This window comes from Orcinus orca, chromosome 1 (assembly GCF_937001465.1).
Source record: "Orcinus orca chromosome 1, mOrcOrc1.1, whole genome shotgun sequence".
Taxonomy (NCBI): domain Eukaryota; kingdom Metazoa; phylum Chordata; class Mammalia; order Artiodactyla; family Delphinidae; genus Orcinus; species Orcinus orca.
Window position 1 is genome coordinate 11743608 of NC_064559.1, and position 15181 is coordinate 11758788.

The 15181-nt window shown below is 45.0% G+C and overlaps 1 protein-coding gene across 1 annotated transcript in view; it reads left to right on the forward strand.

The window, feature by feature from the left end:
- Positions 1-14341, forward strand: part of LOC101285525 (calpain-8) — a 53970-nt gene extending 39629 nt beyond the window's left edge. Inside the window, 5 exon segments of the mRNA XM_033431015.2 lie at positions 2876-2940; positions 3385-3467; positions 10507-10623; positions 11616-11674; positions 12664-14341. Coding sequence (XP_033286906.2) covers positions 2876-2940; positions 3385-3467; positions 10507-10623; positions 11616-11674; positions 12664-12687 — 348 coding nt within the window. The 3' untranslated portion in view covers positions 12688-14341.
- The last annotated feature ends 840 nt before the right edge of the window (positions 14342-15181 follow it).

The following is a 15181-nucleotide window of genomic DNA, read 5'->3' on the forward strand; positions in this document are numbered from 1 at the left end:
GAGCATACGGCAGGTACTTGCTTGAGCTGTAAAGGAAAATGTCATCTCATTTTTGCTCCTCAGTAAGCGCGAGATGATCCATTTTACAGGTGAAGAAACTGAGGTGTGCCCTGTTGAAGTGACTTGTTTAAAATCCTTTAATTCAAAGACAGCAACCATGTGGCATTTGTGACCCTCCTCCTGTTCATCACAGTATTCCTCCCACAAGGCTCCTCCCACGAGGCCCCTCCCTCCTCCTTCTCCCCGGCTGTTTCTATCCCCGTCTGTATTTGTCTCCCAGTATTGACACGGCCACCACCAGTAGTTGAGAAATATCACACAGGATAAACCTGTTTGTCACTCTGACCCAGTTTAACCCTCGCTGTGTATTGAAGAATGAGTAAGAGACTCAGGGAGGAATGGGGAAGGTGAGGGCATCCTAGGTGGAAGGAACGGCTTAAATGAAGCGCAGAGTGGGGAACTGTGGAACATCACTTGAAACTTGGCCTCAGGTGGGTCCAGGTTACCGTTCTCCATGGTGCTGCTGGTGAAGGTGATTTCTTTGAAAACTGGAGCCTAGGAGGGTGCCCCTCAGTTCTGAGGGCTTCATCTGTGATAAGATCTAATGACCTTTGAGGCGGGAGGAATGAACTGTACTTACATGGTAGTCATGCAGAGCGGTCCTGGTTAGCCAGCACGCGTGTGCTGCCCTCTGCTGGGGGTGTCAGCCACGGAGAGCAGGTGCTATCCTTGTGGTCCCAGAGCTTCAGATGCTGGGACTCTCCAGCCCTGTGTCCTTCTATGAGGTCGGCATGGTCCACAGTTTAATTCGTGAGCCACAAAGAACTGTTAAGCGTCGATTCATTTTTCTACAAATAGTTCTTTGATTTCTGAATCATTCTTCTCAAACTTGCCTATCAACTTTAACTTAGATTTGAGGGTGACCTTGTAGTCACTCACTCATTGTTCCCAGGGGTATTTGCATTTTCATGGCTCCAGGAGGACCGTGACTCAGTCATTCTTCAAGAGGGTCTGTTCCACGGTTTGGGTGCTTTGGGGCAGTGGTTCTGAACCCGGATATGCAGCAGAGCTGCCCATGGAGCCTTGTGTAAATATAACAGCTTTATTGAGATATAATTCACATACCACCCAATGTACCCATTTACAGGGTACAGTTCAATGGTTTTTAGTATATTCACGGAGTTGTATAAACATCAACCACCCATTTTAGAGCATTTTTATCACCCCCAAAAGAGACCCTGTACCCATATTAGCAGTCACTCACCTTTTCCTCTCAACAACCTGAAACCCTCTGCCCTACAACAACTTTGTCTATAGATTTGTCTGTTTTGGATATTTTCATGTAAATGGAATCATATAACATGTGGTCCACTATAGCATGTATCAGCACTTAAAAACCATGAGATTTTAACAATCCAGTTGCCTGAGTCTCACTCCTGGAGATGCTGATTCATTAAGTCTGGGATGGGGCCCGGGAGTCTGTAGGCAATTCCATCTGGGATTGAGGATACATTGGTGCTCTGGGACAAGGGCTTTGGAACAGACAGGAGTCCAAGTTCTGGCTCCACCACAGTTATTGAATGCTCTGAACCTCAGTTTCTTCTCCCGGAAAATGGAATAACAATATGTAGCTTGTGAGGATGAAATGAGATACAAGTATACATGGGACTAGCTAGACCAGAGCGTTAGCCCTCCTTGTAGACTACTCTTCTCAGGTATGTTGGTCGAAGTATTAGGACTTGAAGGCTGTGGTCCATCCAACACTCAGCGTGGATCGTGGAAATAAGGACACAGACTTTCTTAAAGGGTGAGGTTTATACCCTTGGGTGTAAACGTGACTTTTTGTTTAGCTAGTTGAAGGAGGTGGGAATGATGTTCTATTTCAGAATTTTAACATCTGAGCTGTAACACACTGGTGTCTAGTGATTAGTTGGGATGGCTGAGAAAAGGGTAGAATTTCAAAGAGACTGAACTTCATGAGGGTGGGGACAGTTCAAAACCAACCCCCCAGGTCGAGCCCAGTGCTTAATCAATATTGCTGGACACAGAGAATTGCACAGAACCCCTGGCCTGTTTGGGTTGAGCAGTGGCCTATGAGCCAGCTGTGTTCCTGGGACCATGTCCCAGGGTCCCAGGAATCAGTGTTGAGAAGCTCAGAGCTCCTTCAGGACACCAGACAAACATCTGTAGACCGTGTGGCAGAGAATCCCAATCCCGTGCTCCTGAGGACTCTTCTGATAACATTTTTTAAAAAAATATTTATTTATTTGTCTGCACCGGGTCTTAGTTGTGGCACGCAGGAACTTCGTTGCCGTGTGTGAGATCTTCGTTGCGGCATGCGGGATCTTTAGTTGCGGCATGTGAACTCTTAGTTGTGGCATGTGGGATCTAGTTCCCTGACGAGGGATCGAACCCAGGCTCCCTGCATTAGGAGCACAGAGTCTTAGCCACTGGACCACGAGGGAAGTCCCTCTGATAACATTTTGACATCAACTATCAATGACATCAATATCAACCAGACATTTAAATCTGGAAGGGAATTTACAACAGACCATAGAGCTCAACCCCTCAATGACCCAGGATGACGAGGGTGCTGGATGCTAATGAACGGAGGGCGTTAGGCTCCTGACTTGCCCTTTGCTCCTAGCTCTGTACCTGACCTCAAAGGAGGGCCTTGGTGAGTGTTTGACTCTTTAATCTTTATTTGAATTTGTCTCCCACCAACATTTCCCACCGTGACCCCAGGGCCCTTCTTACTACAGACACGGATGTTCACTGAGGTCTTCAGACACTCACTGTGCAAGGTCACAAGAGAACGAAATCCATAGAGCATGTGGAATCTGGGCTTGATCATGTTGGCCTTTAACCTGCTTAGAGCAATGGGACGGGCACCTTGGGGCTGGTGGAATTCAAGACGCTCTGGTTGAAGATTCAGAAGTAGCTGGTAACCCCTCTCCCTGTTGTGCGTACTCTGGGCTCTTGTCACCATCCTCTGTTCTGTTTCTAGTCCCTCGCCTTCCGTGACACCCATTCCTGATCTATTTGCTGCCCTGGTCTGACCAGATCCTTCATCATGGTCAAAGGCAACACCAAACCTGGACATACTGTTCAGGAAGGACTAAGGAGTCAATGAGAGATTGCCAGTTCTGTCAACAGAAGTGCTGTCAATGTGCCAGTGCTGTCACAGGAAGTTCCCCTGTTCACAGGGCAAAAGGACTAGCACCGGCCCTCAGCCCAAGCTCTTAATTTTGTTCTGGAAACTTCTTGGGAGGAATCAGTGAAGCCTTCTCTGAGGGTGTCCCTGGCCTTCTGAGGAAGTGGTGGGGTGGAGGGAGATGGTTCTGCAGGGGCCACAAAAAGCTGTTTTCTACCTGGAAATTTACTTTACGAGATCTATCGGGAAACTGATTATAACCACTCGGGGACCATGGATGCCCACGAGATGAGGACAGCCCTGAAGAAGGCAGGTGAGGACACATCCTGTAGACAAGGTCTTGAGACCCAGATGTGCTCACTTTATTTTAATTTAATTTTTAAAAACTTTTATTTATTTATATATTTTTAACATTTTTATTGAAGTATAATGGCTTTACAATGGTGGGTTAGCTTCTGCTTTATAACAAAGTGAATCAGTTATACATATACATATATCACCATATCTCCTCCCTCTTGCGTCTCCCTCCCAGCCTCCCTATCCCACCCCTCTAGGTGGTCACAAAGCACTGAGCTGATTTCCCTGTGCTATGCAGCTGCTTCCCAGTAGCTATCTATTTTACATTTGGTAGTATATATATGTCCATATATACACTACCACTCTCTCACTTTGTCCCAACTTACCCTTCCCCATCTCCGTGTCCTCAAATCCATTCTCTAGTAGGTCTGCATCTTTATTACCATCTTGCCCCTAGGTTCTTCATGCCTTTTTTTTTTTTTTACATTCCATATATATATGTTAACATACAGTATTTGTTTTTCTCTTTCTGACATACTTCACTCTGTATGACAGACTCTATGTCAATCCACCTCACTACAAATAACTCAATTTCACTTCTTTTTATGGCTGAGTAATATTCCATTGTATACATGTGCCACATCTTCTTTATCCATTCATCCGATGATGGACACTTAGGTTGTTTCCATCTCCTGGCTATTGTAAATAGAGCTGCAGTGAACATTTTGGTACATGACTCTTTTTGAATTATGGTTTTCTCAGGGTATATGCCCAGTAGTGGAATTGCTGGGTCATATGGTAGTTCTATTTGTAGTTTATTAAGGAACCTCCATACAGTTCTCCATAGTGGCTGTACCAATTCACATTCCCACCAGCAGTGCAAGAGGGTTCCCTTTTCTCCACACCCTCTCCAGCATTTATTGTTTCTAGATTTTTTGACGTCATTCTGACTGGTGTGAGATGATATCTCATTGTACTTTTGATTTGCATTTCTCTAATGATTAATGATGTTGAGCATTCTTTCATGTGTTTGTTGGCAGTCTGTATATCTTCTTTGGAGAAATGTCTATTTAGGTCTTCCACCCATTCTTGGATTGGGTTGGCTGTTTTTTCGTTATTGAGCTGCATGAGCTGCTCGTAAATTTTGCAGATTAATCCCTGTCAGTTGCCTCATTTGCAAATATTTTCTCCCATTCTGAAGGTTGTCTTTTGGTCTTGTTTATGGTTTCCCTTGCTGTGCAAAAGCTTTGAATTTTCATTAGGTCCCATTTGTTTGTTTTAGTTTTTATTTCCCTTTCTCTAGGAGGTGGGTCAAAAAGGATCTTGCTGTGATTTATGTCATAGAGTGCTCTGCCTGTTTTCCTCTAAGAGTTTGATAGTTTCTGGCCTTACACTTAGGTCTTTAATCCATTTTGAGGATGGTGTGTTTTTGTGTATGGTGTTAGGGAGTGTTCTAATCTCATACTTTTACATGTACCTGTCCAGTTTTCCCAGCACCACCTATTGTAGAGGCTGTCCTTTCTCCACTGTACATTCCTGCCTCCTTTATCAAAGATAAGGTGACCGTATGTGCGTGGGTTTATCTCTGGGCTTTCTATCCTGTTCCATTGATCTATCATCCTGTTTCTGTGCCAGTACCATACTGTCTTGATTACTGTAGCTTTGTAGTATAGTCTGAAGTCAAGGAGCCTTATTCCTCCAGCTCCGGTTTTCGTTCTCAAGATTGCTTTGGCTATTCGGGGTCTTTTGTGTTTCCATACAAATTGTGAAATTTTTTGTTCTAGTTCTGTGAAAAATGCCAATGGTAGTTTGATAGGGATTGCACTGAATCTGTAGATTGCTTTGGGTAGTAGAGTCATTTTCACAATGTTGATTCTTCCAATCCAAGAACATGGTATATCTCTCCATCTATTTGTATCATCTTTAATTTCTTTCATCAGTGTCTTATAATTTTCTGCATACAGGTTTTTTGTCTCCTTAGGCAGGTTTATTCCTAGACATTTTATTCTTTTTGTTGCAATGGTAACTGGGAGTGTTTTCTTGATTTCACTTTCAGATTTTTCATCATTAGAGTATAGGAATGCAAGAGATTTCTGTGCATTAATTTTGTATCCTGCTACTTTACCAAATTCATTGATTAGCTCTAGTAGTTTTCTGGTAGCATCTTTAGGATTCTCTATGTATAGTATCATGTCAACTGCAAACAGTGACAGCTTTACTCCTTCTTTTCCGATTTGGATTCTTTTATTTCCTTTTCTTCTCTGATTGCTGTGGCTAAAACTTCCAAAACTATGTTGAATAAGAGTGGTGTGAGTGGGCAACCTTGTCTTATTCCTGATCTTAGTGGAAATGCTTTCAGTTTTTCACCATTGAGGACGATATTGGCTGTGGGTTTGTCATATATGGCCTTTATTATGTTGAGGAAAGTTCCCTCTATGCCTACTTTCTGCAGGGTTTTTATCATAAATGGGTGGTGAATTTTGTCAAAAGCTTTCTCTGTGTCTATTGAGATGACCATATGGTTTTTCTCCTTCAATTCGTTAATATGGTGTATCACGTTGATTGATTTGCGTATATTGAAGAATCCTTGCATTCCTGGAATAAACCCCACTTGATCATGGGGTATGATCCGTTTAATATGCTGTTGGATTCTGTTTGGTAGTATTTTGTTGAGGATTTTTGCATCTATGTTCATCAGTGATATTGGCCTGTAGTTTTCTTTCTTTGTGACATCCTTGTCTGGTTTTGGTATCAGGGTGATGGTGGCCTTGTAGAATGAGTTTGGGAGTGTTCCTCCCTCTGCTATATTTTGGAAGAGTTTGAGAAGGATAGGTGTTAGCTCTTCTCTAAATGTCTGATAGAATTCGCCTGTGAAGCCATCTGGTCCTGGGCTTTTGTCTGTTGGAAAATTTTTAATCAGTTTCAATTTCAGTGCTTGTGATTGGTCTGTTCATATTTTCTATTTCTTCCTGATTCAGTTTTGGCAGGTTGTGCATTTCTAAGAATTTGTCCATTTCTTCCAGGTTGTCCATTTTATTGGCATAGAGTTGCTTGTAGTAATCTCTCATGATCTTTTGTATTTCTGTAGTGTCAGTTGTTCTCCTTTTTCATTTCTAATTCTATTGATTTGAGTCTTCTCCCTTTTTTTCTTGATGAGTCTGGCTAATAGTTTATCAATTTTGTTTATCTTCTCAAAGAACCAGCTTTTAGTTTTATTGATCTTTGCTATCACTTCCTTCATTTCTTTTTCATTTATTTCAGATGTGATCTTTATCATTTCTTTCTTTCTGCTAACGTTGGGGTTTTTTTGTTCTTCTTTCTCGAATTGCTTTAGGTTCAAGGTTAGGTTGTTTATTCGAGATGTTTCCTGTTTCTTAAGGTAGGATTGTATTGCTATAAACTTCCCTCTTAGAACTGCTTTTGCTGCATCCCATAGATTTTGGGTCATCATGTCTCCATTGTCATTTGTTTCTAGGTATTTTTTGATTTCCTCTTTGATTTCTTCAGTGATCACTTCGTTATTAAGTAGTGTATTGTTTAGCCTCCATGTGTTTGTATTTTTTACAGATCTTTTCCTGTAATTGATATCTAGTCTCATAGCGTTGCAGTCGGAAAAGATACTTGATACGATTTCAATTTTCTTAAATTTACCAAGGCTTGATTTGTGATCCAAGATATGATCTATCCTGGAGAATGTTCCATGAGCACTTGAGAAAAATGTGTATTCTGTTGTTTTTGGATGGAATGTCCTATAAATATCAATTAAGTCCATCTTGTTTAATGTATCATTTAAAGCTGTGTTTCCTTATTTATTTTCATTTTGGATGATCTGTCCATTGGTGAAAGTGGGGTGTTAAAGTCCCCTAGTATGAATGTGCTACTGTCGATTTCCCCTTTTATGGCTGTTAGTATTTGCCTTATGTATTGAGGTGCTCCTATGTTGGGTGCATAAATATTTACAATTGTTATATCTTCTTCTTGGATCGGTCCCTTGATCATTATGTAGTGTCCTTCTTTGTCTCTTCTAATAGGCTTTGTTTTAAAGTCTATTTTGTCTGATATGAGAATTGCTACTCCAGCTTTCTTTTGGTTTCCATTTGCATGGAATATCTTTTTCCATCCCCTTACTTTCAGTGTGTATGTGTCTCTAGGTCTGAAGTGGGTCTCTTGTAGACAGCATATATATGGGTCTTGTTTTTGTAACCATTCAGCCAATCTGTGTCTTTTGGTGGGAGCATTCAGTCCATTTACATTTAAGGTAATTATCGATATGTATGTTCCCATTCCCATTTTCTTAACTGTTTTGGGTTCGTTATTGTAGGTCTTTTCCTTCTCTTGTGTTTCTTGCCTAGAGAAGTTCCTTTAGCAGTTGTTGTAGAGCTGGTTTGGTGGTGCTGAACTTTCTCAGCTTTTGCTTGTCTGTGAAGGTTTTAATTTCTCCATCAAATCTGAATGAGATCCTTGCTGGGTAGAGTAATCTTGGTTGCAGGTTTTTCTCCTTCATCACTTTCAATATGTCCTGCCAGTCCCTTCTGGCTTGTGGAGTTTCTGCTGAAAGATCAGCTGTTAACCTTATAGGGATTCCCTTGTGTGTTATTTGTTGTTTTTCCCTTGCTGCTTTTAATATATTTTCTTTGTATTTAATTTTTGACAGTTTGATTAATATGTGTCTTGGCGTATTTCTCCTTGGATTTATCCTGTATGGGACAAAAAAAAAAAAAAAAAAAAAGAAAACCTAGTACCAATTTGTGACTGAGCTATTCCAATTTTATGAATTAATCTTTAAAAAAATTCATCAAATCAACACCAGATTATAAAGAATTTTTACTGAAATTTGTTTTTTAACACCTCCAAAAGAGAAACAACCCAAATGTCTAAGAAAATGTTAATAATAACATATTTTCACATATTCACCTATGTAATACAATTAGGAATAAAAATGATGATTTCAAAAAAAAAAAAAACCTGGACAGACAGAACCCTGGGACAAATGGTAAAAGCAAAACTATACAGACAAGATCACACACAGAAGCATATGCATACACACTCACAAAAAGAAAAAAAAGGGGGAAAAAAAATCGTTGTTCCCAAAGTCCACCTCCTCAATTTGGGATGACTCGTTGTCTATTCAGGTATTCCACAGCTGCAGGGTACATCAAGTTGATTGTGGAGATTTAATCCGCTGCTCCTGAGGCTGCTGGGAGAGATCTCTCCTTCTCTTCTTTGTTCGCACAGCTCCCAGGGGCTCAGCTTTGGATTTGGCCCCGCCTCTGCGTGTAGGTCGCCGGAGGGCGTCTGTTCTTCGCTCAGACAGTACGGGGTTAAAGGAGCCGCTGATTCGAAGACTCTGGCTCACTCAGGCCGGGGCCGGGTGGGGGGGGGGAGGGGGGGAGGGAGGGGCACAGAGTGCGGCGCGAGCCTGCGCGGCAGAGGCCGGCGTGACGTTGCACCAGCCTGAGGTGCGCCGTGCGTTCTCCCGGGAAAGTTGTCCCTGGATCCCGGGACCCTGGCAGTGGCGGGCTGCACAGTCTCCCTGGAAGAGGGGTGTGGACAGTGATCTGTGCTTGCACACAGGCTTCTTGGTGGCAGCAGCAGCGGCCTTAGCGTCTCATGCCCGTCTCTGGGGTCCGCGCTTTTAGCCGCGGCTCACGCACGTCTCTGGAGCTCCTTTAAGCAGCGCTTTAATCCCCTCTCCTCGCGCACCAGGAAACAAAGCAGGAAGAAAAAGTCTCTTGTCTCTTCGGCAGCTCCAGACTTTTCCCGGACTCCCTCCCGGCTAGCTGTGGTGCACTAACCCCTTCTGGCTGTGTTCACGCAGCCAACCCCAGTCCTCTCCGTGAGCTCCGACCGAAGCCCGAGCCTCAGCTCCCAGCGCCGCCCACGCCGGCGGGGGACCAGATAAGCCTCTCGGGCTGGTGAGTGCCGGTCGGCCCTGATCCTTTGTGCGGGAATCTCGCCGCTTTGCCCTCCGCACCCCTGTTGCTGTGCTCTCCTCCACAGCTCCGAAGCTTCCCCCTCTGCCACCCGCAGTCTCCGCCCGCGAAGGGGCTTCTAGTGTGTGGAAACCTTTCCTCCTTCACAGCTCCCTCCCACTGGCGCAGGTCCCGTCCCTATTCTTTTGTCTCTGTTTTTTCTTTTTTCTTTTGCCCTACCCAGGTACGTGGGGAGTTCCTTGCCTTTTGGGAGGTCTGAGGTCTTCTGCCAGCGTTCTGTAGGTGTTCTGTAGGAGTTGTGCCACACGTAGATGTATTTCTGATGTATTTGTGGGGAGGAAGGTGATCTCCGAGCCTTACTCTTCCGCCATCTTGAAGCTCCTCCTTTATTTATTTTTGACCGTGTCGGGTCTGGGTTGCGGCATGCGGGATCTTTTGCTGTGGTGTGTGGGCTCTGTAGTTGCAGCACGCGGGCTCTGTAGTTGTGGTGTGAGAGCTTAGCAGTTGCAGCACATGGGTTTAGTTGCCCCATGGCATGTGGGATCTTAGTTCCCCATCCAGGGATCGAACCTGCGTCCTCTGCATTGGAAGGTGGATTCTTAACCACTGGACCACCAGGGAAGTCCCAAGATGTGCTCATTTTAAACTCTTAATATGATGGTTGCTAATGACCATAAGTGGCAGTTACCTTATGTTGGATGTCAGTGTGACAACAAATATTTGTTGAGTACCTTCCTTATCTGGGGAGGAGGGAATGTTGCTGGATTCTTTAGACTTTTTCTAAGGACTTTGCCTGTTACTGGGAAGGTGACAGCAATCACAGGGGACGGGGCTGTGAAGGGGATGGTCAGGAGAGACCATCCCCTCACCTTCCCTGTTTTTTCTTGCTGTAGCCAATGTGATGCACAGCTGAGTTAGTATTGGAGCTACAGGCCTTATTCTTGGATCAGGGAGGAGGCTTATCCTGTTGAGGATTATCTAAAAGGAGACTGATTGGATGACTAGACCCTTCTGGTATCTTCTGAAGGGGGCAGCGTCAGGCCTGAGTCAGCCCTGATTTCTGCTGTAGACAGGGCCGAGCCCCCCACTCCACCTATAACCTTGGCCCCCTTCTGCCCGTAGGTTTCACCCTTAGCAACCAGGTACAGCAGACCATTTCCATGCGGTATGCATGCAGCAAACTTGCCATCGACTTTGACAGCTTCCTTGCTTGTATGATCTGCCTGGAGACCCTCTTCAGTGAGTCACTCTCTCCTTTAACCCTATCTCATTTCTCCTGAGGTGCGGAGAGGGGCAGGGGGCAGGGCCAGCAAGCAGAACCAGACAGGCTTCAGAAACTGTGGCATCCTTGGGGGAGGGGAAGCAGAAACTAAAGCGGCCGAGGAAGCCCAAGCTGGCCACGCCCAAAGTGCTGCCTTCTCTGGGAGATTTAAAAAGATTGTTGTGGGCTTCCCTGGTGGCGCAGTGGTTGAGAGTCCGCCTGCCGATGCAGGGGACACGTGTTCGTGCCCCGGTCTGGGAAGATCCCACATGCCGCGGAGCGGCTGGGCCCGTGAGCCATGGCCGCTGAGCCTGCGCGTCCGGAGCCTGTGCTCTGCAACGGGAAAGATTGTTGTGCACCTACTACATGCAGTCATTGGGCCAAATGAATGAGTCCCAGCAACGGTCCTTAAATGACTTTTAACATCTGTGCCTCCATGGGGATCATACTGAGAGCGTGTGTCACTTCCCAGGGAAGGAATAGGGGTCTCCTTCTGGAAGCCTTTAGATGGTCTAGTGCCCCCTTGGGCTCATGCTAAGGTATCATATTAAGGGAGGGAGTTTTCCTTCCAGTGAGGGCTGGGAAGTGGTAAATTCTAATGGGGAAAGGTCAGTGACTGGATTACCCACAAATGGGGAAACCACCTCTGTTCCACGACCCCATCGCCAACCCCTGTTGAAAGAATTGCAAGTTTCTAGAGCTTCTGAGGGTGGAGATGGCAAAAGGACCTTCTCTGCTCACATCTGGAGGTTTGTCTAATTGGGCAAGGGGACATCTGCTGTCTAAAACCCTCACCCTGGGCACTGGATCCAGATCTAGCTTTTCAGGGTCCCTGAAGCTGAGTGGGAGCTGGGAAGGGTGCAGGGGCCGGGGGAAGGTACCAGGTGGGGTGGACAGAGACAGCTCTCTTTGGCTGTTCCAGAGTCCAGGAACATCCCCATCTGATTTCATTCGTTCTCTGTCATTCTAGAACTGTTCAGCCTTCTGAACAAGGACCAGAATGGCATTGTCCGGCTCTCTCTGGCAGAGGTAAGTGGTTTTGATAAACTGCTTGGTGATGATACTTGAACATTCTTGGATGGTATTGCTGCCGAGCGCTGTTAATTCACACTGACTTGTCTTATTTCCACGTGGATACAGCACATGTTCTATGGCAGGCATTGCCGGGAGGAGTGTGATTGTCATCAATCTTTCAAATATTATTTATTATTATTATTATTATTATTGTTGTTGTTTTAAAGATAAAGCTACAGTTACATATCAGATCATTTCAAGGATGCAAGCTCTTATTAATTTGGATGGAATGGTGGGTGGTAGGTATAATTTAAAGTGCCTAACTTTTAGGACCAGGCATCTTTGATTGACGTATAGAAGGATGTCAGAAACAAAGAATTAAATTGCAACAAGGTAGAGTGCAGATGCAAAATAGATGGGTGTAAATTACTGTGTACAAAGCCCATAATGTCTTACGCTGACAACGTAGTGCCCTTCCCCTGTGGAGGGCTGCAGCCTATGCAGCAGGGCCTTTATTGGCCTGTGGGGATGCAGGTGTGGGTATGTGCTGAGGGGCCAGGCCAGGAGGCATTGCCCTAGATCTGTTTCTCAGGCAGAGGAACTAGAGCACCAGGTTATTCCTGGCCCTGCCTAGTTGTCTGGGTACAACCACTTCTTTTCTTCTCTAGAATGGGAATGTCATTGACCCCTTTCAGTGATCTAGGGAAGGCCCTCCTGGAAGCATGTCTGTGGATGTCTACAAACACCCGCTCAATAGTGTTGGACCTGAAACTTTTGGAAGTCCCTTTGGGGCTCAGCTTTTCCTAAGTCACTTTTCCATGGGGCTCTGGCTCAGGGGGTAGTGACCTAGTTAAGGGCTTCCTTGCTTCCTCCTGTTGAGCAAGGCACTTACTGGAGGACACAGCTAGAACAAGTCATACCACGTGAGGCAGGAGATCGCCTCTGGCGCAGTCACATCAGCTCCTGAGGACCCCTGAGCTCACCCCGATCTCCTTATTTTGCAGTGGCTGTGCTGTATGTTGGTCTGACCCAGGGTTGTGGACATTGGTGATGCTCCCTGCCAGCCTGCCTGCCTCTTTTCTCCCTTTCTTTACAGTTTTGTGAACATTTATCCTCAAGGGGGCATTCACTGGTGATTCATCTCTTTCTTGCCGTTTCTTGTTCCCTGAGATCCTGGCCTGTCCCACTGGAGCAGTCCGGGGAGCCCGAGATCTCTTTCAGCAGCATTTAAGCTGATCCCAGAGCACAATGGAGAGACAGAAATTAATTAAAGTTGTGGGTCAAAATGGTTTCTGCCTTCCTCTAGCGATATGTAATCTGGGGGGTGCCCTGGGGTGTTCCTGCTTTAGAAAAGACGTTCTTGAGCAATGACGCAGCCCAAAGCTGCTGAAAGATGTGAAATGTGGGTGAATTTCTTGGAGGAAAGGCCTGCTATAGATTAAACTGCCTCTGGGGACTGCCTTCAGGAAAGGAGCTGCCCCTGCCCTTCTGAGGAGGGTGCAGGGAAGGGCTGCTGGGGGAGAGGCCTTTCTTCCTCACTTGCAGACGGGAGAAATTGCTATACTGCAGGTCGGCATGGGCTAAAGGAAAGGATAGGAAAATTCTTGCTGAGGGGAATTCTTACCTGACAAATAGCTTGAGGGGAAATGCAGTTCAGGTGAGTTTTGCTCATGGCGGAACACAACGATCTTTGTTGTTGGTAAGAAAATAGGTACCATAGCCTAGTGTCCTAATGGGTAGCTGGGGCAGAGCTGACTCTCATACGCGGATGTTGGAAATGAAGTGTACAGGAAGATGAGTGTCTTAGTCAGTTTGGGCTGTCTGAGCAAATACCAGAGACCAGGTGGCTTATAAAAAAACAGACACATTTTCTCACAGTTGTGGAGGCTAGAAGTCCGAGATAGGAGCAGCATAGTTGGGTTCTGGAGATCTCTCTCAGACTATAGACTTCTCATTGTGTCCTCACAGGGTGGAGAGCAGAGGGGAAGTAAGATCTCTCATGATTCTTGGAAGAACACTAATCCCATTCATGAGGGCCCCACCCTCATGACCTTATCCAACCCTAATTAGCCCTCCAGGTCCCACCTCCTGATACCACCACATTGGGGGGTGTGGTTTCAACGTATGAATTCGAAGGGGATACAGCCATTCAGCCCATAGCTGTGACCTACTGGAGAGAAAACACACATTTATGCCTTGGCCTCTGCATTAGTCTGATTAAAGATTAACTTTTGACCTCCAGAAGTAGAGCTGGATGAACGTTCCTTATAAGAACATGATTTATAAGTATGGTATAACACCCGTCAGCTTGTTTTTTTTTTTTTTTGAAGTATAGTTGATTTACAATATTGTGTTAGTTTCATGTGTAGAGCAAAGTGATTTAGGTATATATATATATATATATTTTTTCAGATTATTTTCCATTATAGGTTATTACAAGATATTGAATATAGTTCCCTGTGCTAAACAGTAGGACCTTGTTGTTTATCCATTCTATATATAATAGTTTGCATCTGCTAACTTCAATCTCCCAATCCATCCCTCCCCCTCCTCCCCTTGGCAACCTCAAGTCTGTTCTCTATGTCTGGGAGTCTGTATCTGTTTTGTAAATAGGTTCATTTGGGTCATATTTTAGATTCCAAATGTAAGTGATACCATATGGTATTTGTCTTTCTCTTTCTGACTTACTTCACTCAGTATGATAATCTCTGATTGCATCCATGTGGCTACAAATGGCATTATTTCGTTCTTTTTATGGCTGAGTAGTATTCCATTGTGTGTGTGTGTGTGTGTGTATATATATACATATAAACCACATCTTCTTTATCCATTCATCTGTTGATGGACACTTAGTTTGTTTCCATGTCTTGGCTATTGTAAATAGTGCTGCTATGAACATTGGGGTGCATGTATCTTTTTGAATTAGGGTTTTCTTTTTTTTCCTGGATATATATCCAGGAGTGGGGTTGCTGGATCATATGGTAGCTCTGTTTTTAGTTTTTAAAGGCTCTTTCCATAGTGGCTGCACCAATTTACATTCCCAGTGTAAGAAGATTCCCTTTTCTCCACACCCTCTCTAGCATTTATTATTTGTAGACTTTTTGTTGATGACCATTCTGAGTGAACACCAGTCCACTTTAATGCTGTCTTCAACTCTCCCAAGGCCCAGCGGGGAGAAGGGGTAGGCCCTTAACTGAAGGGGGCTGTGGGAGCTCTGGGATCCCACCCCTCAGGGAGAGGCTCTGGGACGGCGCCCCTGCAGGGAAAGCTCACTCACTGGAGGGTGGAGGAGGAGATGTATTTGTTTGGCAGTCTGTGGGTCCCAGAAGAAAAGAGGTCCTTCCACGTGTAGTCAGAAGTATGAGGGAGCATTCATCACCTGGGTCATCTGCAGGACCCAGCAGGTGTATGTCCAGCTGCCCTCAGGCTGCCTGGGGATACCACCCAGCCTGCCCCTGTCGGCCCAGGTGGTGTTAGCTACAAGTCCCTGACCCACCCCGTTGTTTAAAAATAAAGTACTAC